Here is a 24,796-nt window from a genome sequence, read left to right as displayed (position 1 = left end):
AGCCGAGTAATTCCCAAGGTTGGGACATGTTCGGCATAACATTGTGAGCCGAAGGGCCTGTATTGTGCTGTAGGTTTTCTATGTTTCTGTGCCACTTCTCAGCCCAGTTTTGCATACGCTCAATGTCCCGTTGTAAGCTCTGACAGCACTCCACGCTATCCACAACACCCCCAACCTATGTATCATCAGCAAACTTAGTAACCCATCCCTCCACTTCCTCATCCAGATCATTTATAAAAATCACTAAGTGTAAGGGTCCCTGTTAGCAAGCCAATTCTGGATCCACAAAGCAGTGTCCCCTTGTATCTTATGCCTCTTTACTTTCTCAATAAACTTTGCATGGGGTATCTGATCATGTGCCTTGCTGAAATCCATATACACTAAATCTATTGCTCCACTCTCATAAAAAAAATTCAATCTAGCTCGAAAGCCTTTGACCTGCCTTTGACCAAGCCGTGCTGACTATTCCTAATTATATTATGCCTCTCCAAATGTTCATAAATACTGCCACTCAGGATCTTCTCCATCAACTTACCAACCACAGAAGCAAGGCACTCTGGTCTATAATTTCCCAGGCTATCTCTACTCCCTTTCTTGAATAACGGTACAACATCCGTGACCCTCCAATTCTCCAGAACCTCTCCCGTCCCCATTGATGATGCAAAGATCATCAACGGATGCTCAGCAATCTCTTCCCTCGCCTCCCACTGTAGCCTAGGGTATATCTCGTCCGGTCCTGGTGACTTGTCCAACTTGATGCTTTCCAAAAGTTCCAGCACATCCTCTTTCTTAATATGTATATGTTCAAGCTTTTCAGTCCACTTTAAGTCATCCCTACAATCACCAAGATCCTTTTCTGTAGTGAATACTGAAGCAAAGCATTCATTAAATACCTCTGCTATCTCTTCCGGTTCCATACACACTTTTCCACTAACACACTTGATTTGTTGTATTCTTTCACATCTTATCCTCTTGGTCTTGCAGAATACTTCAGGGTTTTCCTTAATCCTGCCTGCCAAGGCCTTCTCATGCCCCCTTCTGGCTCTCTTAATTTTATTCTTAAGCTCCTTCCTGCTAGCCTGATAATCTTCAAGACCTCTATCATTACCTAGTTTTTAGAACCTTTTGTAAGCTTTTCTTCTTGACTAGATTTACAACAGCCTTTGTACAATACGGTTCCTGTACCCTACCATCCTTTCCCTATCTCATTGGTGTTACGTACCCCGTAACTGGGTCACTTACCAGCAAAGATAGAGAGGTCCGTTGAAGTCTGATGGTACTATTTTTAATGGTATTTATTGATAAAAATACACAAAAATAATATCAATGCAAACGTATAATATAATATACATCGTCAATACTAAATCTAAAAGCGCGGGTGTAATAATAATAAGAAATAGCATTGTCTAGGGGATAATGTATTGTCCGATGGAAATATAAAAGTCACTTTAGTTCATTCAAGTTGCAGCTTTTGGTTGGAGAGAGAGACGGATTAAAACTTGCCCATTCCTTTTATGATGTCGATCCTTGGAGAGTCGTTGGGGCTGATTTCTCCTTTAGCTAAGCCACCTTCCGTGGTAGGGCCTCAATCCCGGGGCAACGGGAAAGAACACACGTGGGCCCTCCACCGGCTATCGCTATTAAACGCCGTCACGGAACTTCTAGCGTTTCTTCTGGTGCGTCTCAAGGGCTGTTCCCCAGACCCTCTTTTATCCTGACTCACAGGGTCTCAGATGTCAATCAGGGTGGAATGATGCCATCCCCCAACCATCCCATGTTGCCTGAGGGCTTCCATGAAGTACAGTATTCAATACGCAATTCCGTCTCCAAGAGACAATCGCTTTGTATCGCTTGGGCCAGGACATTCCAAATGTCTCTCTCTCATTTCCTGGGTCTCCTGACCTGACTTAATAGCGATCTTGTGATTCTCAAAAAGGAGGGGGGGGGGCACAGGCGTAATATTGGAATGTACCTATATAGAACTTCACGCAAATATCCCCTGAACATTTGCCACATTTCTGCCGTGCATTTCACTGAGAATATCTATTTCCAATTTATGCTTCCAAGTTCCTGCCTGATAGCCTCATACTTCCCTTTACTCCAATTAAACACTTCCTTAACTTGTCTGTTCCTACCCCTCTCCAATGCTATGGTAAAGAAGATAGATTTGTGATCACTGTCTCCAAAATGCTCTCCCACTGAGAGATCTGACACCTGACCAGATTCATTTCTCAATACCAGATCAAGTACAGCCTCTCCTCTTGTAGGTTTATCTGCATATTGTGCCAAGAAACTTTCCTGAACACATCTAACAAACTCCGCCCCATCTAAACCCCTCACTCTAGGGAGATGCCAGTCTATATTTGGGAAAATAAAATCTCCCACCACGACAACCCTGTTATTATTACACCTTTCCAAAATCTGTCTCCCTATCTGCTCCTCAATGTCTCTGTTACTATTGGGTGGTCTATAAAAAGTACCCAGTGGAGTTATTGACCCCTTCCTGTTCCTAACTTCCACCCACAGACAATCCTTCCATGACTTCCTCCTTTTCTGCAACCGTGACACTATCTCTGATCAGCAGTGCCATGCCCCCACCTCTTTTGCCTCCCTCCCTGTCCTTTCTGAAACATCTGAACCCTGGCATTTCTGTCCCTGAGCCATCCAAGTCTCTGTAATAGCCACAACATCATAGCTCCAAGTACTGATCCATGCTCTAAGCTCATCCTCTTTGTTCATAATACACCTTGCATTAAAATAGACACATCTCAAACCATCGGTCTGTGTGCATCACTTCTCTATCAACTGCATATTCTCCCTCTCGCACTGACTCCAAGCTTTCTCTATTTATGAGCCAACTACCTCTTCCTCGGTCTCTTCAATTTGGTTCCCTCTCCCCAGCATTTCTAGTTTAAAGTCTCCCCAGTAGCTGTTCAAACCTCTCTGCCAGAATATTGGTCCCTCTGGGATTCAAGTGCAACCCGTCCTTTTTGTACAGGTCACACCTGCCCCAGAAGAGGTCCCAATAACCCAGAAATCTGGATCCCTGCCCCCTGCTCCAATCCTTCAGCCACGCATTTATCTTCCACCTCCCTCTATTCTTATACTCACTGTCGCATGGCACAGGCAGTAATCCCGAGATTATTACCGTTGAGGTCCTGCTTCTCAACTTCCTTCCTAACTCCCTGTAGTCTATATTCAGGACCTCTGGCTGTTCTCCTTCCCACTTCAGGATATTGTGGATGCGATTGGAAACATTCTGGACCCTGGTACCTGGGAGGCAATCTACCATCAATATTTCTTTCATAATCGCCTGTCTGACCCCCTAACTATCGAGTCCCCTATGACTGCTACCATCGTCTTCCTTTCCGTATGCTTCTGAGCCACAGGGCCAGACTCTGTGCCAGAGGCACAGACACTTGCTGCCCCCAGGTAGGTCGTTTCCCCCCCCCCGCCCCCCCCCAACAGTACTCAAACAGGAGTACTTATTGTTAAGGGGGACAGCCACAGGGGTATACTCTAGTATCTGACTCTTGCCCTTCCCACTCCTGACTGTTACCCACTTATCTGTCTCACAGGGCCCTGGTGTGACTACCTGCCTACAGCTCCTCTCTATCACCTCCTCACTCTCCCTGACCAGATGAAGATCATTGAGCTGCATCTCCAGTTCCATAACGCAATCCCTAAAGAGCTGCAGCTCAGCGCACCTAGCGCAAATGTGACTGTCCTGGAGACTGGGAGGCTCCAGGACTTCCCACATCTGACACTGAGCACAGAACACCAGCCTCACACACATACTTCCTGTCTATATTCTACGCAGGGACCTACCTCACTTCGATCCGTTATCGCCAAAGCATCCTTCTCTGTCTCCCTCTGCTCTGCACCCACTCTGTAAAGCTGTCTCCTTTAAACTCTTCTCGCTGTTCTAACTAGCTGACGTCCACACACTTGCACAGTCGTGCCTTGATCAAATCGCTTAAGAAATAACCATCTCCTTTTAATCTCTTCTTGCTGTTGTAACCGACTGACGTCCATGTGCTTGCACAGTTGTGCCTTGATCTGCCACGCTTTCTTGAGAGTGAAGGGGATGGCGAGGCATAGAAGAAGTCATGGTCGTCCACTGCAACCAAGGAAACTCACAGTAGTGATGACTACTCAAACCACTGGACCCAGACTTCTGAGTTCAAGTGGAACTACTCCACTGCAATGGCTTCTCCACTTTAAAAATTCTCCTGCACAGTTTTCTTTGTCCAGTTCACCACATCTAAGGAACTGCACAGATCTAACTGTCATCATTGGGTATGATGGACAGCCACTCATGGGAAGAGAGGGAGCAGAAGGGCAAAGACTGGAGACAGGGAATGGGCTAGTTCTGGGTCAAATCCACCCAAACTCTGCACTGAAGAGCTTGAGATTATTCAGCACTTACGATTTCCATTTCATTGGTGCTTTTGTTAGATCAACAAGGTTTAGTTGGTTGGGAGATCCCTGTTAAAGTTCACAGTAAATTTATTATCAATGTAGGAATGTGTCACCATATATGGCCTTGAGGTTCATTTTCTTGCAGGCATTTACAGAAAAACAAAGACAGACAGTAGAATCAACAAGAACCTGTTCACAAGACAAAATCAACTCATGTACAAAAGAAGACAAACGGTGCAAACAAAAGTTAATAAGTAAATAAATTACATGAGTTGTAGAGTCCTCGAAAGTGAGTCCATTGGTTATGGAATGAGCTCAGTGTTGAGTGAAGTTATCCATGCTGGTTTAGGAGTCCAGAGGTTGATAGGTAAAAACTGTTCCTGGACCTGGTAGTGTGGGACCCAACGCTCCTGTATCTCCTTCCCAATGGCAGCAATGAGAAGAGAGTATGGCCTGGATGGATGCTGTTTTAATGTATCTGTGCTCCTTGTAGATGTGCTTAACGGTAGGGAGGGCTTTGCCTGTGATGGACTGGGCTGCAACTACCACTCTGTAGACTTTTCTGTTCTTGGGCATTGGTGTTTCCAGACCAGGCTAGACTCAGACTGACTGACTGATGGATGAACTGACTCAGTCTCTTCTGTTTACTTGCAGCTTTTACACTTCTCAGAGTCAGTTGTATTGTAATGGTTTCACTCCTCGCATCAAGCTGGCAGCAAGGAAGGTGAGTTGTGCATTGGTTGAGGCTGAAATATTAAAGCTTTCTCAAAATTTGAAGCATTGGGTTTAAAGATCTAACATGAGAGCCTTTGGCTACTCATCCATAATAACAGGTGGTTCTTATTTTGAAGTGCTTGAACAACTCAGTTTGGTGTAACAGTGTAAGAGTGATCCTTAAGTGGACTTGTTCAAGTCAAGTGTATGAAAGGGTGATAAATAACCTTACTGATGGGTTTAGATGAGTAAGGGCTGGTATGGAGTCATTGGACTGAATGGCCTATTTAAGACATATGACTTTTAGGTAAAAAGCACCAAGCTTATGCCAGATCAGCAGAGCCGGGCCTGACAGCTATTTGTTGCCTTTGTTCCCCTGGCTAAGTGAAGAGCAGTTTGAGCCAGGCTCCCTTTTGGAATGTGTGGTGGTGTTGTGGTAGTAGGGGTGTGATGAGTTTACTCAGTGGCCAGTGTAGGTGGTTTAAGGTGTGTCACTATTGTGAAAGGTTCTTGTTCAGATGGTTTAGACTCCTGCAACCTAGAATCTTGCCCAAGCTTTAATACTCATCTGGGTCACAGAAAGGGGCATCTAAATATGTTGCTATTGTGCCACTAAGGAGGATGTTTTGGAGTATGAATTTCTCGTCCAGTTTGTGTGGTCATTCAATTTAAACCTCTTGTATTGAAATTATTTTATTAAAGGCTGCAAACAGCTCCATCTCACATCTGCTCTGTTTCTGCAGACACCAGCAGAGAAAGGCAAGACTGATCGAGATAACGGTAAGTACTTGTAATCCCTCTCACTTGTCTGTAGTGATGGAGGCAAGTCCATGTGGGGACCTGTCAGTGATGTACTTGTTGAAATGAGCCAGTTGTTTATCTGGAGACTGATCAGCTTTCCACAGGGCTTTGATCCTTTCGAGCTGCTCCTGACCTGGCATTCTGCCTTTTAAATGAAGGGTTATTAAGCAGTAGTTGAGAGATTCACTAACAGCTGAAACATTTAACTTCACAGCCCCTCAGTTGTGACCAGGGATCCCAAATCAGGCCGGTTCTGTTTCTGGGCATTACATCAGATGCTAAAGCACCGTGACCATCTTTCCTCCCACACCAGCTGGAAGGGGAACACACTGTTTCTGCCCGACTGTGTTGATTTGTGAATAAAATAAAAAGCTGGGTAAGTTCAGCAGGTCAGGCAGCATCTCTAGGGACAGAAACTGAGGTGACTTTGATCAAAACTTTAGATCAATCTTGGCCCTTGGTGAAATTGGCCTTATTCTGATCTCAGATAATTGGATGATTTCCTGTGGGTTAAACATAGAACATTAAACATTACAACACAGTACAGGCCCATTGGCCCGCAATTTTGTGCTGACCTGCAGGCAGAATACATTCCAACCACAACCATGCTCTGCTGAGTGCCTGAGTTATTCCAGACTTGCTCACAGCAGGACTCGTGCATTAATCTTTAGTCTTTGGTGACACCAAGCAGGTCTGTGTGGGGTGAGGGAGAAGGGGAGGTCCCTGATCACATGGTGTTTGGACTCAGAAAAGAACATATCTGATATCTACACTGCTGAGTTGGCTGGTGGCTGGCAGATAGCTGAGGGTCTCTGTTAACCTTCAGCGTTCATTGGCCTGGAAGCACATCATGTCAAACCTGATCCACTGCCCAGTTCTTTGTAAGTTTACTGAGCACCAAATGCTTCTCCAAAGAAGTCTCCAATGCGATGAGGATTTCTGCTTCCAGCAGTCTTCTGGATAGAGAGAGATGCGCCCCAGCTGCCTCTGGGTGTGAATTAAAATACCATCTACTCTTCTTACACCCTTCCTCTCACTGCTTGAAGTCTGTCTACTCCAAGTGTTAAGTTGGTAGCTGTTCACTGTATTTCAACCCCTCCTTAACTGCATGAATCACCTCTGCTCTTGGTCTTGATTGTCAGGAGGCCAGGCTTTGATAGGTACAGGATGTGAGTGAGGGGTTTGGGTGGATATGCTCCAGGTGCAAGTAAGTGGGACCAGGCAGATAAGGTCAGCATGGACTAGATGAGCCAATCTAGCATTCTGTTCTGTAGTTCTCCATAACTCCCTGCTTGGACTCTTTGATTGGCTGATTAAGGCAAGTGTCCTGATAGCTTCCTTGTCTCGTTGATCTACCTGTATTCCTGCCTTCAGGACTTGTGGTCTTCTCTCCTGAAGCCGCCAGTCCCTTCTCTCTTTGCTTATGCCTGTCAGCTATTTCCCACCTCATTCGTCCCTCTGAATGCTCTCTTGTCCATACTGAGCTCCATCCACCACCATCTGCACCCCTCCCCAACCACTCCTCCTTTCAGTCTACAACTTCCTTCCACAGAATCTAAAGCCAGCACGAGGGATCTGCAGACAGTTCTGACACTGAAATCCAAAGAGGTGCTTACCACCAGATTTGGGGGCCCTGTACTCTGTGCCAAAAAGCTGGAGCAACCATTACATAGGAACACTGAGGCACAGAGGAAGGGGTGAGGACTGGTGGGGCAGATCAGCCACAGTCGTAGTGACTGACAGGGCCCGGTGTTCAGCAACTCCCTCATGTACATGTGAGGCCCCTTCATCTCAGCATCCATCAAATGCTGCTTTCCCCTGGGCCCCATTAGCTTTGATCTTTGGACCATTTCCAGTGGAGCCTCCTTCATTACGCCCTCAAAATGATTCCATCATTTGCCAGCCGGGACCTCCCTCTCATGAATCCATGAGCAGCAGACTTGATCAAATACTGCTTCCACAGATGGCTTGTGCTCTTCCTCAGAATGTTCCCCATTACCTTTCCAGCCTTGCTATTGGATAGACTGGCATAGAATTGTTCAGTCTCTCCTCCTTGTACTTTGTCACGTTAGTTCTGTGGCATGGAGTGTAGAACGTGGAGGTGTGGGGTCAGACCCAGATGTTGGGTGTGGGACCTAGACCCCGACATCAGGTGTGGGGCGGGGAGAGGAGGGAGAGTTCAGACTCCATTTCCTGAGTAGTCTTTCATCTTCACTGGACCTTTCAAAGGTGTTAGATCTCCAAATTTCCTTTCTCACTCTTGTCCAATATTTCACCATGATTCTCCTTCATCGGTTTTTTTCCTTCCCTTTTGAGAAGGTGGACAGCAGGATTATTTTTGGAGCCCTGTCTTGCATCTCTACAGGTGGACCTGTAAGTCCATCTGGAGTTACTCTTTATGTATTTATTGAGATTATTGGTTCCCCACCAATGTATTTCTTCCCTCTGTGCTTCCCGGGTTCCCTTCTAATTTCGCCTATGCATCTTGGTTTTCTTAATACATTTGCCATGGACATGGTCCTCTGTCCATACTTTTTGGAGTTGGGTTGATGTCCAGATCAGTGACTCACAACCTCCTGGCCGTAGCCATTCTAACGGATGGCCTGTTGAACTGCCTCATTACAGGGAACATTGTGCACTTTCCCCACTCCTGAGTCCCGATTATCTGCAGTGGCCAACTGGTCTTCCGGTTGGTGAGGCTTTGGAGGACGTGGGCTCCTTTTACCATAAAGGGCAAGCTGTGCTCCAATCAATTGAAGATTATGTTTACTGTTATGGGCAGATGTGAAGCATATGGCTGAAGTGTCAATTAACTTTCTGCAGCAGCAGCAGCATCCCAGTACATTACAGAGTTAAGTGAACAAATTGTCAGGTGGGTAGTCTCCAACCTGATGCATCGACGTCAGTTTGTCTAATTTCCGATAACCAATCCCTCTGTCCCTTTCCCTTATTCCATTGTCCGTTACCCTTTCCATCTGTGCATCACTGACACACTCCTCCCACCAGTTCCCCTTCCCGCCTGCCCCACCATCAGATTTCTGATTGCTCCATGATCCCCTGAGCACTGTCTCACGATGTTTGCTGTCTTGTTTGCATTACTTGTATCTTATTGTAATTTATAGCATATTTCACTGTTCTACTGCCCCCCCCCAAAAACAAAACAAATTTCATGGCACATGTCAGTGATAATAAATCTGACCTTGATTCTGATCTCCCTTCCTTGTCTTATCCTTTAGGTTCCATCTTCTTTAGCTCCGAGTCACTTCCGCCCATCAGCTCCCAGCTACTCACTCTCCTCCCCACCCACCTGCCTATCAAGCCCATCACCTGCGTTGTCATCTCATCCACAGCTCTAGCTCTAACCCTGCCTCCCCTTTTACACTGTCTCTCTCCTCCTCTTTCTAGTTCCGATTAAGCGTCTCAACTGGAAACGTCAATTGCCACTTCCCTCTGTCCATGCTGGCTGATCCACTGAGTTCATTCAGCATAAGTTAACATAACTTTTCTGTACAACAGAACTTCAAAAACATTTTGTGTCCCTCATTCACAAACATTCAATAAAATTATTATAATGTGTATACAAAAGTTTAGGAAAATGCAGTGGCACATCAGGTAGAGGCAGTGCCTCATAGATCCAACGACCCAGCTCCATTCCTGATATTTGCTGTTGTCTGTGTGGAGTTTGCACCCGAGTTCTCTGTCCCCCCACCCCCTCCCACCCTCGTGGGCTTTGATTTCACGCACATCCCAAGAATGTTCTGGTTGCTAAATTAATTGGCTAGTGTAAATTTCCCCTGGTTTGTAGTGAATTGTAGAATCCATGGAGTAGTTATTGGGAGCATGTGGAGAAAAACATGGGTTAGTGTCAGATTAGTGGGATCTTGCTGGACAGAAGGACCTGTTTCTGTCTGGTATGGCTCTATAACTTGCTGCTTGTTGCTCCCTCCCACTTCCTCTCCGTTGTTACGAATCCATCTAACCACCAGGAGACTGCAGGATGTTGGCACTCTTCTGCTCACCTCCCTGCTGAGTCTCCCATCAGAAAGCAGTGACTGGGGCTTTGCTGTGTATCGTGAGTGGCCACTCCTTAGTACACAGTGTGCAGCCAACCCATTTCTCTGGCATTGTTTGTGGATGATAGGAGAGTGGTGTGCTGGCTAACACCACCATCTTGTAGCCATGCAAGAAATGCTCAGTAGTTGCCTTCTGTTGTTTCCTGAGTTCAGAATAAATTTATCATCATGGTATGTATGTATGTGTCACCATATACTACCTTGAGATTCATTTTCTTGCTAACGACCTGAAGGTTATGAGTTCGAGCCCAGCCAAGGCAGCATGTCTGTCCTTGAGCAAGGCACTTAACCACACAATGCTCCAGTCTATCCAGACCAGTACTGGCAAAAAATGCTGGGGGTCAACCTCGTGATAGACTGGCGTCCTATCTGGGGGTGAGTCTCGTACTCTCAGTTGCTTCACGCCACAGCCTGATGAAACACAAAGGCTCAGGACAGGACTTTGACTTTGATTTACAGGAAAATAAAGAAATACAATAAAATTTATTAAAGCTATATAACCATATAACAATTACAGCATGGAAACAGGCCATCTCAGCCTTACAAATTTGCTCCTCCAATTCTTGCTCCCCATTAGGTGGTCTATAATACACCCCTATAAGCGTTACTACACCTTTTCCATTACTCAATTCCACCTAAGTAGTCTCCCTAGACGAGCCCTCTAATCTATCCTGCCAAAGCACCACTGTAATATTTTCTCTGACAAGCAATGCAACACCTCCTCCTCTTGTCTCTCTGATTCTATACACCTGAAGCAGCGAAATCCAGGAATATTTAGTTGCCAGTCACACCTCTCCTGCAACCATGTTTCACTAATTGCTACAACGTTATATTTCCAGGTATCAATCCATGCTCTAAGCTCATCCACCTTTCTTACAATGCTCCTAGCATTAAAATAAATGCATTTAAGAAATTTTCCACCTCTTACTCTCTGTTTATGTCTAACGGTGCAAAGAACTTTACTAGCAACACACACAAAATGCTGGTGGAACGCAGCAGGCCAGGCAGCATCTCCTGGCCATCTTCCTGGCCAGGCCAGGAAGGGTCTCAGCCTGAAACGTTGACAGTGCTTCTCCCTATAGATGCTGCCTGGCCTGCTGTGTTCCACCAGCATTTTGTGTGTGTTGCTTGAATTTCCAGCATCTGCAGATTTCCTCGTGTTTGCTTTTGAAAAACAGTTTTACTATCTTCTTTTTCTTCCTTCTCTCATACATCTGTTCCTACACTCTGGTTCCCCTCCCCCCTTGTATCTAGTTTAAATCCACTGGAGCCTCTCCAGCAAACCTACCTGCAAGAATATTTGTCCCCCTCCAGTTCAGATGTAAACCATCCTGCTGGAGCAGGTTCCACCTTCCCTGGAAAACTGACCAATTATCTATAAATCTGAAGCCCTCCCTCCTGCACCATGTCTTCAGCCACGTGTTGATCTGTGCTATCTTACTATTTCTAAACGCGCCTGCACGTGGCACTAGTCGCCTTCCTGAGATTGGTATCCTGGAGGTCCTGTCCTTTAACTTAGTGCCTAACTCCCTAAACTCACCTTTCAGGACCTCCTCACTCTTCCTACCCACATCATTGGTCCCTACATGAACCACGACATCTGGCTGTTCACCCTCCCTCTTGAGAATTCTGAGAACTGGATCCAAGATATCGCGGACCCTGGCACCAGGGAGGCAACAGACCATCTGGGATTCTCGATCTCTTCCACAGAACCTTCTACCTGTCCCCCTAACTATCAAATCCCCTATCACTACTGCTCTCTTTTCCCTCCTTCCTTTCTGAGCTGAGGGTCCAGTCTCAGTGCCAGAGACGCAACCACTGCAACTTGTCCCTGGTCGGTCGTCCCCACCAACAGTATCCAAAATTATATATTTATTATTGATGGGAACGGCCGCAGGGGTGTTCTGCTCTTCCTGTCTATTCCCCTTCCCTCTCCTGACAGTCACCCAGCTACCTGTCTCCTGACTCTTAGGGTGACTATCTCCCTGTAACTCCTGTTTATTTCTGCCTGTGCCTCTGCCTCCCGTTTGGTCCGAAGTTCATGCAACTCCAGCTCCAGTTCCCTACATGGTTTGTCAGGAGCTGCAGCTGGATGCACCTTTTACAGGTGTCGTCTTCAGGGACAGCTGTGTTCACTCTGACTTCCCACATACTGCAAACAGAGCATTGGACTGCCCTAACTGCTGCCTCCATGATCTACTCCTAAGGTAATTAAATGAATTAAAGGAACTTAATTACCTCACTTGGAGTGAAGCTAGTCCTCACCCTCTGCTCGCTTTTAAAATTCTCTTGCTTCCTCACGCGCTGACTTTCCTGCGCTCGCGCAGTTGTATCCCGTTCAAACCTTGCCTCTACCTGTTCATGTTGAAGCCTTTGAGCCAAAGCCGACCCACTCTGCCTCAGTCCACTCCAATGATGGCCACTCTGACGATGGCTGCTGTATATGGTGGTCTTCCTTTTAAACCTTTGGTGCGCTACATCACACGCTTGCGCAGTCTAGCCTCTTTTCCCCAATCAGTTTTTAAAAAAAAATTACTTCTCTCTGTGATACCTTTACTTCTTCCCTCTCCACCTCTTGCTTTGATTTTAAAAGACTGTTGAAAAATTCCTCTCCTTTTCAAACCTTTGGTGCTCTAACTATAAATAATAAAGACTGACAAACAACCAAAGGAAGACAAATTGTGGAAATAATCAAAATATCTCTGTCGGTCAGAGTTGATCATGGATATTATCGCCTAGATACACGGGCCTGGGCAGCACAATATGGAGAGCAAGCTGTTGCCCATGTAGCAGGCTCTCCCTCTCCATGCATCTGATGAACCCAAAGGAATGACATAGACTGATACAGTTTGGTACCAGCAGCATTGCAGAAGTTGTGAGTCAGCATTGAACTCACAGTAGGACTGCCTTAGTGATTCCAGCTCCAGGGTTTACTCCCAAAGCCTTTCCAATGAGTGGGTATAGCTGCAAGACAGCAGAAATTTGAGATCAGAGTTTTCCTTCTTGTAGGTGAGCTGCCCACCACGGCTGATGAGCCCCATTTGCCAAAAGCAGCTGGCTTTAAGGTGGCAGTAACCCACCTTTGTCCCTTCTCTTGTCAGTAGAAACGGTTCCGCCGAGCCTAGTAGCTGAGTGACATGTTGTCAGAGGCCATTCAAGATGCATGCCATTGGGTACGTTCACTAGGTAGTGGGAGCTAATTCCCACTACCACTCCTGGTTATAACAACCTTAAAGAACCAATAAAAAATATAAATAATAACTTTGTCAACATGAAGTGTAGAGTCCTGGAAAGTGAGTCTGTATGTTGTGGAGACAGTTCACTATTGAGGTGACTGGAGTTATCCCTGCTGGTTCAGGAGCCTGGTTGTTGTAGAGTAACAACTTTTCCTTATCTGATATACATGTATACCGTACATGAAATATAAAGATTGAGCTAGGAAGAGGTTAAAGTTCTGTTATGTCCATGCAATGTATTTAGTTACTATTTGATAAGCAGTGTACAAATATAGTCAGTTTAAGACTAAAATTGAATTAGATGTCTTAATTTTGTGATATAAGCTATTAAATTTAGTTGTGGGAATATGCTTTGATATTTGTTGGTTCACAGAACAATCCCGCTCGCTACTCCTTTTCCCTGTAACCTATCAAGTCCCTTCAGATTCTATCATTCACCTTCACACTAGGGGCAATTTATGGTAGGCAGTTAACCTCCTCACCTGCATGTTTTCCCCCGAAGGGAAACCCATGCTGTCCACACTGACAGCGCCCGAGTTCAGGATTGAAACTGGGTTGCTGGAGCTGTGAGGCAGTGATGCACCACTGTTACTGAGTTTGTTGCATGTCAGTGTAAAAGATACTAGCTCAGTAAGGCACCTTGGTTGGCATATGTTTCTTTTCCCCTTAATGTAAGGGTGTGTGCTGAGTTTCTGCAGTTACTAATAGCAGTGGGATCTCCGCTCCGATTGGACTGTTTGGCTATGTGAAAGCTGCATTCCATCCACACCTCAGACCGGAATGTCCGCTGCCTCCTATAGACAAACAGCCGCTGATAAAGAGTTGCTTATGTGGAGCAAATTATACCAGTGGTGTCAGTCCTGCACCTCTGGCTGAGGAGCTGCAGAAACCCATTGAGGATTCTGTAGAAATCCTCACTGGACAGACCCTGTGAGAAGCCAAACCTGAGATGAGCAGTCGGGTGAGCCGGAAATCCCTGCAGGTCAAGGCTGCTTTTGCTGAGGGAGCACGTTTTGGGCCAACTTTTCAGGTGGTTTTGATAACCGCAGTCTGACCTGGTGGGTATTTCCAGCCTTCTCCCTCCTTGATACAACATCCTGGGGTGTTGCTGCAGTGTGTCTGAGAGCAGTGCCTCAGAGTACTGCACTTACAACATGTGTCTTGTCCAACCAGTAATCCACTTTTAGTCTCCATACTTGTTCTCATCATCACTACATTGTTCTGTCCCAAAGTATCGAGGGTTCTGGGTGACAGCTGTATTATAGATGTGAACATTCACTGTCTGGGCTGGGGGAAATGATCAGCTTCCCTCAGTGTGTCTGGAAACAAAACAGGAGTGATAAATGCTGAAATAAGTGAAGGAAAGTTAAAGACATCTGTTGTCAATCGAGAATTTGAAAGGTGTTGAGAATCCCTTGATTGGATGAGCCGTTCTCTACCAGTGTTTGGCATTCTGTCAGCCCCAACTGCAGAATCAGTGAAAACCTCAACCTTAAGCCGAGTGTTAAGCGGTGCCTCTGGCACAGAGTCTGGCCCTGTGGTCGCAGAAGATTAGAGGAAGGAAGAGAATGGCAGCAGTGATAGGGGACTCTATAGGTAGGGGCTCAGACTGGCGATTCTGTGGATGCAGGAAAGAAACTCGGACGGTAGTTTGCTGCTCAGGTGCAGGGTCTGGGATGTTTCTGATTGCATCCAAGATATCCTGAAGTGGGAGGGAGAACAGCCAGAGGTCATGATACATATTGGTAGCTATGATATAGGTAGGAAAAGGGAGGAGGTCCTGAAAATAGACTAGAGGGACTTAGGAAGGAAGTTCAGAAGCAGGACCACAAAGGTAGTCATCTGGAGATTACTGCCTGTGCCATGTGACAGTGAGTATAGGAATAGCATGAGGTGGAGGATAAATGTGTGGCTGAGAGATTGGAGCAGGGGGCAGGGATTCAGATTTCTGGATCATTGGGACCTCTTTTGGGGCAGGTGTGATTTGCACAAAAAAGACAGGTTGCACGAGTCCTGGGGGACCAATATCCTGGCAGGGACATTCGCTAAGGCTATTGGGGAGAGTTTAAACTAAAATTGCTGGGGGGAGGGGTGGCAACAGAACTGAAGAGATGGAGGAAGAGGTGGTTGGCTCACAAATAGACAAAGCTTGGAGACAGTGCGAGAGGGAGGATAGGCAGGCAATAGAAAAGGGACATGTGCAGACTGATTGAGATCTGTCTATTTTAATGCAAGGAGTATTATGAACAAAGCGGATAAGGTTAGAGCATGGCTCAGTACTTGGAGCCATGATGTTGTGGCCATTACAGTAACTTGGATGGCTCAGGAACAGACGTGGTTGCTTCAAGTGCTTTAGATGTTTCAGAAAGGACAGGGAGGGAGGCAAAAGAGGTGGGGGTGTGGAATTCTGCATAGATACTTTCCAATGAGACAAGGAAGTTATTGTAGGGTACAGGAACCGTGGTGTACAGAGGCTGTAATAAATCTAGTCAAGGAGAAAAGAAAAGCTTACAAAAGTTTCCGAGAGCTAGGTAATGTTAGAGGTCTAGAAGATTATATGGCTATTAGGAAGGAGCTTAAGAAGGAAATTAGGAGAGCCAGAAGGGGCCACGAGAAGGCCTTGGTGGGCAGGATTAAGGAAAACCCCAAGGCATTCTGCAAGTATGTGAAGAGCAAGAGGATAAGACATGAAGGAATAAGACCTATCAAGTGGGACAGTGAGAAAGTATGTTTGGAACAGGAGGAAATAGCAGAGGTACTTTATGAATACTTCAGTATTCACTATGGAAAAGGATCTTAGTGATTGTAGTGATGACTTGCAGCAGACTGAAAAACTTGAGCATGTAGATATTATGAAAGAAGATGTGCTGGAGTTTTTGGAAAGCAACAAGTTGGATAAATCACTGGGACTGGATGAGATGTACCCAGGCTACTGTGGGAGGTGAGGGAGAAGATTGTTGAACCTCTGGCAATGATCTTTGAATCATCAATGGGGACCTGAGAGGTTCCAGAGGTTTGGAGGATTGTGGATGTTGTTCCCTTATTCAAGAAAGGGAGTAGAGATAGCCCAGGAAACTATAGACCAGTGAGTCTTACCTCAGTGGTTGGTAAGTTGATGGAGAACATCCTGAGAGGCAGGACTTATGAACATTTGGAGAGGCATAATATGATCAGGAATAGTCAGCATGGCTTTGTCAAAGGCATTATGAGACTGATTGAATTTTTCGAGGATGTGACTAAACCCATTGATAAAGGAAGAGCAGTAAATGTAGTATATATGGAATTTAGCAAGGCATTTGATAAGTTACCCCATGCAAGGCTTATTGAGAAAGTAAGGAGGAGTGGGATCCAAGGGGACATTGCTTTGTGGATCCAGAACTGTCTTGCGCCCAGAAGACAAAGAGTGGTTGTAGACGGGTCATATTCTGCATGGAGGTCAGTGACCAGTGGTGTGACTCAGAGATCTGTTCTGGAGCCCCTACTCTTCATGATTTTTATAAATGACCTGGAAGAGAAAGTGGAGGGATGGGTTAGTAAATTTGCTGATGACACAAAGGTTGGGGGTGTTGTGGATAGTATGGAGGGTTGTCAGAGGTTACAGTGGGGCATTGATTGGATGCAAAACTGGGCTGAGAAGTGGCACATGGAGTTCAACCCAGATAAGTGTGAAGTGGTTCATTCTGGTATTTCAAATATGATGGCAGAATATAGTATTAGTGGTAAGACTCATGGCAGTGTGGAGGATCAGAGGGATCTCGGTGTCCAAGTCCATAGGACACTCAAAGCTGCAGCACAGCTGCAGTTAAGAAGGCATACGGTGCATTGACTTTCATCAATCATGGGACTGAGTTTAGGAGCTGAGAGGTAATGTTGCAGCTATATCGGACCCTGGTCAGACCCCACTTGGAGTACTGTGCTCGGTTCTGGTCCCCTCACTACAGAAAGGATGTGGAAACCATATGCGGAAGAGATTTACAAGGATGTTGCCTGGATTAGGGAGCATGCCTTATGAGGATAAGTTGAGCGAACTTGACCTTTTCTCCTTGTAGCAACGGAGGAGGAGAGGTGACCTGATAGAGGTGTATAAGATGATGAGAGGCATTGATCATGTGGATAGTCAGAGGCTTTTTCCCAGTGCTGAAATAGATAGCATGAGAGGGCACAGTTTGGTGCTTGGAAGTAGGGATGGAGGAGATGTCAGGGTTAAGTTTTTTACGCAGAGAGTGGTGAGTGTGTGGAATGGGCTGCCAGTGACAGCGGTTACGATATGGTACATGGAGCTTAGAAAAATAGAGGGCTATGGGTAACCCTAGGTAATTTCTAAGGTAAGGACATGTTCGGCATGGCTTTGTGGGCTGAAGGGCTGTTTTGTACTGTAGGGTTTTCATGTTTCTATGTTGGCTTTGAACTCACTGAAACCTCATAAATGCAAGAGATTCTGTGGGTGTTGGAAATCCAGAGCAATGCATACAAAATGCTGGAGGACTCAGCAGGTCAGTCAGCATCTATGAAAGTGAATAAACATTCCACGTTTTGGGCCAACATCCTTCTTCAGGACCGGAAAGGAAGGAGAAAAAAGCCAGAGGAAGAATGTGGAGCGGAGGGGGGGGGGGGGGGGGTGATAGGTGAAATAAATGAGGGGGAAGGTAGGTAGGTGGCTGAGTGAGGGAGGATGAAGTGAACTGTTTGGAAGTGTAATTCTCCAGATGCAGTATCATAGTCCATTTATCATTGTAGGATTTGCAGTTGAATTTGTTGAACATCTCAGTTGATAATTTGACTAAGAGCATTTGTAAGCAGTCTTGAGCCCGATCTTCTTTCCACCTCTGTGGTGTTGCGGGCTGAGGTGGTGGTGACACTATGAGGACTTGTAGGGAGGTCACCAGGCACTGAAGAAGAGAAGCATGAGCATTTGTTGGTGCACCCTTGCTCATTGTGCTTTGTTTCATCTTCAGCCATTGGTACCAGCAGCCCGAAGGAATCGGGGAACAGCCTCCCGATCCAGGTGGATTACGATGCATATGATGCTCAGGTGTTCCGTTTACTGGGGCCTCCTCGGACCCAGAGGCCCACCTCTTTCAGGTAAGCTGTGTGATCACTGTTCAATGCTTTGGGAGTGCAGAATTTATTGTGAGCTACCCTCTTTTCTTGAATTCGATTTTCTCAGTGAAGGGACAGAAAACAGCTGCTGCCTACTTCCAGCCTCTGCCAAGGTAAACCAACAATTGTTTGCAACAACTCCAGCAGATGTCAGCTGTTTTCCCTTTGAGCCTACTCTGCCAGGTATCACAATCACTGATCTCCTAATTCCATAATACTCTCTGCAATATTCTTAAATTCTTTGATTTCATCAGGGGAAGTGCTCCTCTGTGTAAAGCCTGGTGGGAGCTGAAAGTACAAGTTTCACAAACTAGCAAGTCCAAAACCATAGACAGTTCTCCAGGTGCAATCTTTCTGAGCCCATTTTTAATGGCTGTAAACATTTGAACTCCTGCACTCAAATGGATGCTAACAACCATTTCCCCAGCATAGTGAAGTCCAAAATTAGAGGCTAGATGTTTACGGTGAGAAGGGAAAGATTTGAAGGGACCGGAGAGGAAATTTTTTGACGGGAGAGGGTGGTCTCTATATGGAATGAGTTGCAAGAGGAAGTGGTTGAGGCAGGTACTGTCATCACTGGACTCTGAAAACTCACTCATTCCTCATTTACATTTATTTACTTGTGCACAAGGAGACGCATGGCCACTGTCTCTACCATACCATTCTGACATTTGAACAGAGAAATACCATTTTTTTTAATATAGGGAATTGATTAGCAGTAACTCATGTTGACCAATTGGTAAACGTGTATGTTCAAATCCCTTATTTGCACGATCAACCATGATTCACAATACAGGTGTTAAAAGTCAACAGAAACTACAAACTAACAACTGATAATCCTTTGAAGATAATAGCCCCTAGCTGGAGTGTGCCTTGCATCCTTGTCTCCATATGCCAAGTGGATTGGGACAATTTGTTTTATGGGAAGGATGTAATAGAGAAATGGCAGTCATTTAAAGGTGAAATTTTGAGGGTACAGAATCTTTATGTTCCTGTTAGGTTGAAAGGAAAGGTTAAAAGTTTGAGAGAGCCATGGTTTTCAAGGGATATTGGAAACTTGGTTAGGAAAAAGAGAGATATCTACAATAAATATAGGCAGCATGGAGTAAATGAGGTGCTCGAGGAATATAAAGAGTGTAAGAAGAATCTTCAGAAAGAAATTAGAAAAGCTAAAAGAAGATACAAGGTTGCTTTGGCAAGTAAGGTGAAAATAAATTCGAAGGGTTTCCATGGTTATATTAATAGCAAAAGGATAGTGAGGGATAAAATTGGTCCCTTAGAGAATCAGAGTGGACAGCTATGTGTGGAGCTGAAAGAGATGGGGGAGATTTTGAACAATTTCTATTCTTTGATATTCACTAAGGAGGATATTGAATTGTGTAAGGTAAGGGAAATGAGTAGGGAAGTTATGGAAACTATAATGATTAAAGAGGAGGAAGTGTTGGTGCTTTTAAGGAATATAAAAGTGGGTAAATCTCCGGTTCCTGACAGGATATTCCCTCGGACCTTGAGGGAGGTCAGTGCAGAAATAGCAGGGGCTCTGACAGAAATATTTCAAATGTCATTAGAAACGGGGATGGTGCCGGAGGATTGGCGTATTGCTCATGTGCTTCCATTGTTTAAAAAGGGTTCTAAGAGTAAACCTAGCAATTATAGGCCTGTCAGTTTGACGTCAGTGGTGGGTAAATTAATAGAAAGTATTCTTAGAGATGGTATATATAATTATCTGGATAGACAGGGTCTGATTAGGAACAGTCAAAATGGATTTGTGAGTGGAAGGTCATGTTTGACAAATCTTATTGAATCTTATTGAATTTTTTGAAGAGGTTACGAGGAAAGTTGACGAGGGTAAAGCAGTGGATGTTGTCTTTGACAAGGTTTGACAAGGTTCCGCACGGAAGGTTAGTTAGGAAGGTTCAATCGTTAGCTATTAATATTGAAGTAGTAAAATGGATTCCACAGTGGCTGGATGGGAGATGCCAGAGAGTAGTGGTGGATAACTGTTAGTCAGGTTGGAGGCCGGTGACTAGTGGTGTGCCTCAGGGATCTGTACTGGGTCCAATGTTGTTTGTCATATACAATAATGATCTGGATGATGGGGTGGTAAATTGGATTAGTAAGTATGTAGATGAGACTAAGGTAGGTGACATTGTGGATAATGAAGTAGGTTTTCAAAGCTTGCAGAGAGATTTAGACCAGTTAAAAGAGTGGGCTGAATGATGGCCGATGGAGTTTAATGCTGATGAGTGTGAGGTGCTACATTTTGGTAGGAATAATCAAAATAGGACATTCATTGAAGAATACAGTAGAACAGAGTGATCTAGGAATAATGGTGCATAGTTCCCTGAAGGTGGAATCTCATGTGGATAGGGTGGTGAAGAAAGCTTTTGGTATGCTGGCCTTTATAAATCAGAGCATTGAATATAGGAGTTGGGATGTAATGTTAAAATTGTACATGGCATCAGTAAGGCCGAATTTGTATTGTGTACAGTTCTGGTCACTGAATTATAGGAAAGATGTCAACAAAATAGAAAGAGTACAGAGAAGATTTACTAGAATGTTACCTGGGTTCAGCACCTAAGTTACAGAGAAAAGCTGAACAAATTAGGTCTTTATTCTTTGGAATGTAGAAGGTTGAGGGGGGACTTGATAGAGGTATTTAAAATTATGAGGGGGATAGATAGAGTTGACGTGGATAGGCTTTTTCCATTGCGAGTAGGGGAGATTCAAACAAGAGGACATGTTGAGAGTTGGGGGCAAAAGTTTAAGGGTAACAGGAGGGGGAATTTGTTTACTCAGAGAGTGGTAACTGTGTAGAACGAGCTTCCAGTAGAAGTGCTAGAGGCAGGTTCGGCATTCTCATTTAAAGTAAAGTTGGATAGGAAAGGAATGGAGGGTTATGGGCTGAGTGCAGGTCAGTGGGACTAGGTGAGAGTACGCATTTGGCACAGACTAGAAGGACCGAGATGGCCTGTTTCCTTGCTGTAATTGTTATATGGTTATATAGTTAATGGAGAGCTGGGCAGACCAGTAATTTGTCCTCCGCCCCCTGTTTAAAACTAATGAACACTGTGCACCAGCTTAGCTTTATTTGTCACATTACATCAAAGTTTCAAAACATACAGTGAAATGTGTTGTTTACATCAAATCAAATCAATGAGGATTATGCTGGGTAACCCTCATGTATTGCTGCACGTTTGCCAATATATCATGCCCTGTAACCTGTATGTCTTTGGAATGCGGACACCGTGAGCGCGTACAAACTCCTTACAGACAGCAAGGGCATCAAACCCCGATCGGTGATTGTCTGGTGCAGTAAAGCAATTGCTCTAATAATATGCTACAGTGCCGCCAACAGCCCCACAGCAGTATTGCAGAGTGACCAGCTTCTGGTGTCTCTGTTCTCAGGCCTGTTCGGGAGAGCAGCACCAGAAAGAGTTCCAGCTCCTTTGATGTTTCAAACAGCCCCCCCCAGCAACGCGGGACCCAGCCTCTAGAGGAGGTGCGAAGCCAGGCCTCTGACGACAGCTCACTGGGGAAAATCTCAAATATCCTCTTGATTCCACGGCCCCACCTACATCAGTATGAGGTCAGCAGCTCTCTGGGCTACACCAGCACCCGCGGTAAGGAGCAGGCATGAATAGATTCCTTCTATTTCATTTCAGGTGCATTTCCTTCTATTTCATCCCTTGTGCTCTGTGTTCCAGCTACGAGAGTTGATCAGAGCTTTGGTCATCTTGCACGCTGTTCATCAGGTTGTCTGTCTTAGGACAACTTGATGATCAGCATCCAAGATGATTAAAGCTGTTAAATTGTAGCTGTTGCTGTTACATTTGGTACATTGGTTACAGTAACCTGGGACATCTCCCAGCACTAGCAATAACCGTAATCCTTCTCATTTGTGTGGTGCCATTAACAGCACAGAATGCCTGATGAATGTTACCAAACTAAACAAGATTCAGGCTGCTCTGGAGCCCTTCTCCTGCCGCTTAGCTCTTGCAAATGTCAGGATGCTTTTGAAAGGCTAGCTTGTGACTCTGCACCAAGGTTCATTAGTATCTGGATGGATGCTTGTGTGGAACATTGGCTGGGCCTGTCATTGGGTACAGAGGAGATATCAGTGGGAATTTTTTTACACAGAGAGTGGTGAGTGCGTGGAATGGGCTGCCAGCGATGGTGGTGGAGGCGGATATGATAGGGTCTTTTAAGAGATTCCTGGACAGGTACATAGAGCTCAGAAAAATAGAGGGCTATGGGTAACCCTAGGTAATTTCTAAGGTAAGGACATGTTCGGCACAGCTTTGTGGGCCAAAGGGCTGTAGGTATTGTGCTGTAGGTTTTCTATGTTTCTATGTCTCTACACGATAGCCTGTGCCTAGGTTGGTATAACCCTTGTGGGCCTGAGCATCATGGATTGTACAACAGATCTGTTGATCGCTGTACATGGATCTGAGCTCTGACACTCAAGCGTAACTCATCAGGTGGTAAACCCCATGAGGTCTCTGACTTTGGGAACCCATATAAGAGCATAAGATATAGGAGCAGTATTAGGTCATTTGGCCCATCAAGTCTGCTTCACCGTTTTATCATGGCTGATCCATTTTTTTTCCCTCTCAGCCTCAATCTCCTGCCTCCCACCCCCCATCCCTTCCTGCCTTGGCCAGTGAAGAATCAACCAACATCTTCCTTAAATATCTAAAAAGACTCGGCCTCCACAGCTGCCTATGGCAAAGAATTCCACAGATTTACCACTCTCTGGCGAAACCTCATAGGTTTCAATGAGGTCATCCCTCATTCTTATGAATTGTGAATACAGGCCCAGAGCCATCAAACGCTCTTCATATGACAAGCCATTCAATCCTGGAATCATTTTCTTGAACCTCCTTTGAACCCTCTCCAGTTTCAGCACAACCTTTCTAAGATAAGGGGCCCAAACCTGTTCACAATACTCTAAGTGAAGCCTCACCAGTGCTTTATAAAGTTTCAACGTTATATCCTTGCTTTTATATTCTAGTCCTCAAGAAATGAATGATAACATTGCATTTTCCTTCCTCACCTGAGTCTCAACCTACAAATTAATCTTTAGGGAATCCTGCACAAGGACTTTCAAGTCCCTTTGCGCCTCAGATTTTTGTATTTTCTCTACATTTAGAAAATAGTCACCCCTTTCATTTGTTCTACCAAAGTGCATGACCATACACTTCCCAACACTGTATCTGTCTACTGCCTCTTTGCCCATTCTCTTTATCTAAGACCTCCTGTAGCCTCTGTACTTCCACAAAACTACCTGACCCTCCATCTATCTTCGTATCATCTGCAAACTTTGCAACAAAGCCATCAATTCCATCATCCAAATCATTGACATATAATGTGAAAAGAATAGGTCCTAACATTGACCCCTGAAGAACATCTCTAGTCAATGGTAGCCAAACAGAAAAGGCTCCTTTTATTCCCTCTCTTTGCCTCCTGCCAATCAGCCATGCCAGAATCTTTCCTTTAATATCCTTGGCTTGTAGCTTGTTAAGCAGCCACCTTGTCCAAGGCCTTTAAAACTATATAATAGTATTGCATTACACTGATTTATTTTTGGCAAGAATAAGTATACATGTCATTCAGAGTGTGGAATGAGGGTGAAATGAGCTGCCAGCTTATGGTGAATGTGGGTTCAATTTTAACAGTGAAGTGAGGTTTAGATAAGTACATGGATGGGAGGGGTATGGAGGGCTATGGTCAAAGTATGGGTTGATGGGACTGGGCAAAATGGTAGTTCAGCATGGACTAGATGGGTTGAAGGCTGTTTCTGTGTTGTTGTGTTGACCGAGATACAGTGAAAAATCTTTGTGTGCCCTGCAAACAGATTGTCATCCGTAAGCACCTCAGGTTTATAAAAAGGGCAGAATTGTGAGTATTAGTGCAGTACATGAAATACAAAGGCCAACAACAAGGTAGTTTGGGAAATTAACAGTTGATCTTAAAATTTGTCATTTTGCGGCAGCAGTTTATTACAATACATAAAAATTCATTTAAATTGCAAAGCTAAGGAAATAGTCCAATAGCAGTATAGGTGGTTTCATTCACTTTGTTGCTCTGAGTTGGATGTTCTTCTGACCTTCAGTCTGGGTTGTGTGCAAGATGGCAGTGCAGTCACTCCCACTCTTGGCTAGACCTCGCATCCTGTATATTAGATCATGTAATGAGAAGAAATCTGATGGCAGAGGAAAAAAAGCTGTTTCTGAATCATACTGTGTGTTTTTGTGTCTTCAGGCTTCTGTACCTCCTCCCCAATGGTAGTAACATGAAGAGGGCATGTCCCAGATGGTGGAGCTCTTTAATGGCTGGGTACACCACCTTATGAAGATGTCCTCAAGCTGGGGATGGACTAGTTCACCTTTTAGTGTGTGAGAGGTCTGTTTTGATAGCAGTGGGACAGGATAGTAGTTGTCCTTGAGT

At 45.0% G+C, this 24,796-nt stretch overlaps 1 protein-coding gene across 9 annotated transcripts in view; it reads left to right on the top strand.

Annotated features, from left to right (window-relative positions):
- The window catches only part of depdc5 (DEP domain containing 5, GATOR1 subcomplex subunit), a 252,686-nt gene that overhangs the window by 74,184 nt on the left and 153,706 nt on the right, over nt 1–24,796 (top strand). For all 9 annotated transcript variants that reach the window (XR_009514532.1, XR_009514533.1, XM_059983254.1 and 6 more), the window contains 4 exons: nt 5,077–5,146; nt 5,880–5,916; nt 18,202–18,328; nt 21,755–21,969. Coding sequence is in view for 7 of the 9 variants with exons in the window: in XM_059983254.1 (XP_059839237.1) it covers nt 5,077–5,146; nt 5,880–5,916; nt 18,202–18,328; nt 21,755–21,969 (449 nt within the window). In the remaining 2 variants the exon portion in view is untranslated. The remainder of the gene's footprint in view (nt 1–5,076; nt 5,147–5,879; nt 5,917–18,201; nt 18,329–21,754; nt 21,970–24,796) is intronic.

This window comes from Hypanus sabinus, chromosome 10 (genome assembly GCF_030144855.1).
Source record: "Hypanus sabinus isolate sHypSab1 chromosome 10, sHypSab1.hap1, whole genome shotgun sequence".
Lineage (NCBI taxonomy): Eukaryota > Metazoa > Chordata > Chondrichthyes > Myliobatiformes > Dasyatidae > Hypanus > Hypanus sabinus.
This window is presented reverse-complemented; position numbering and strand designations above follow the sequence as displayed.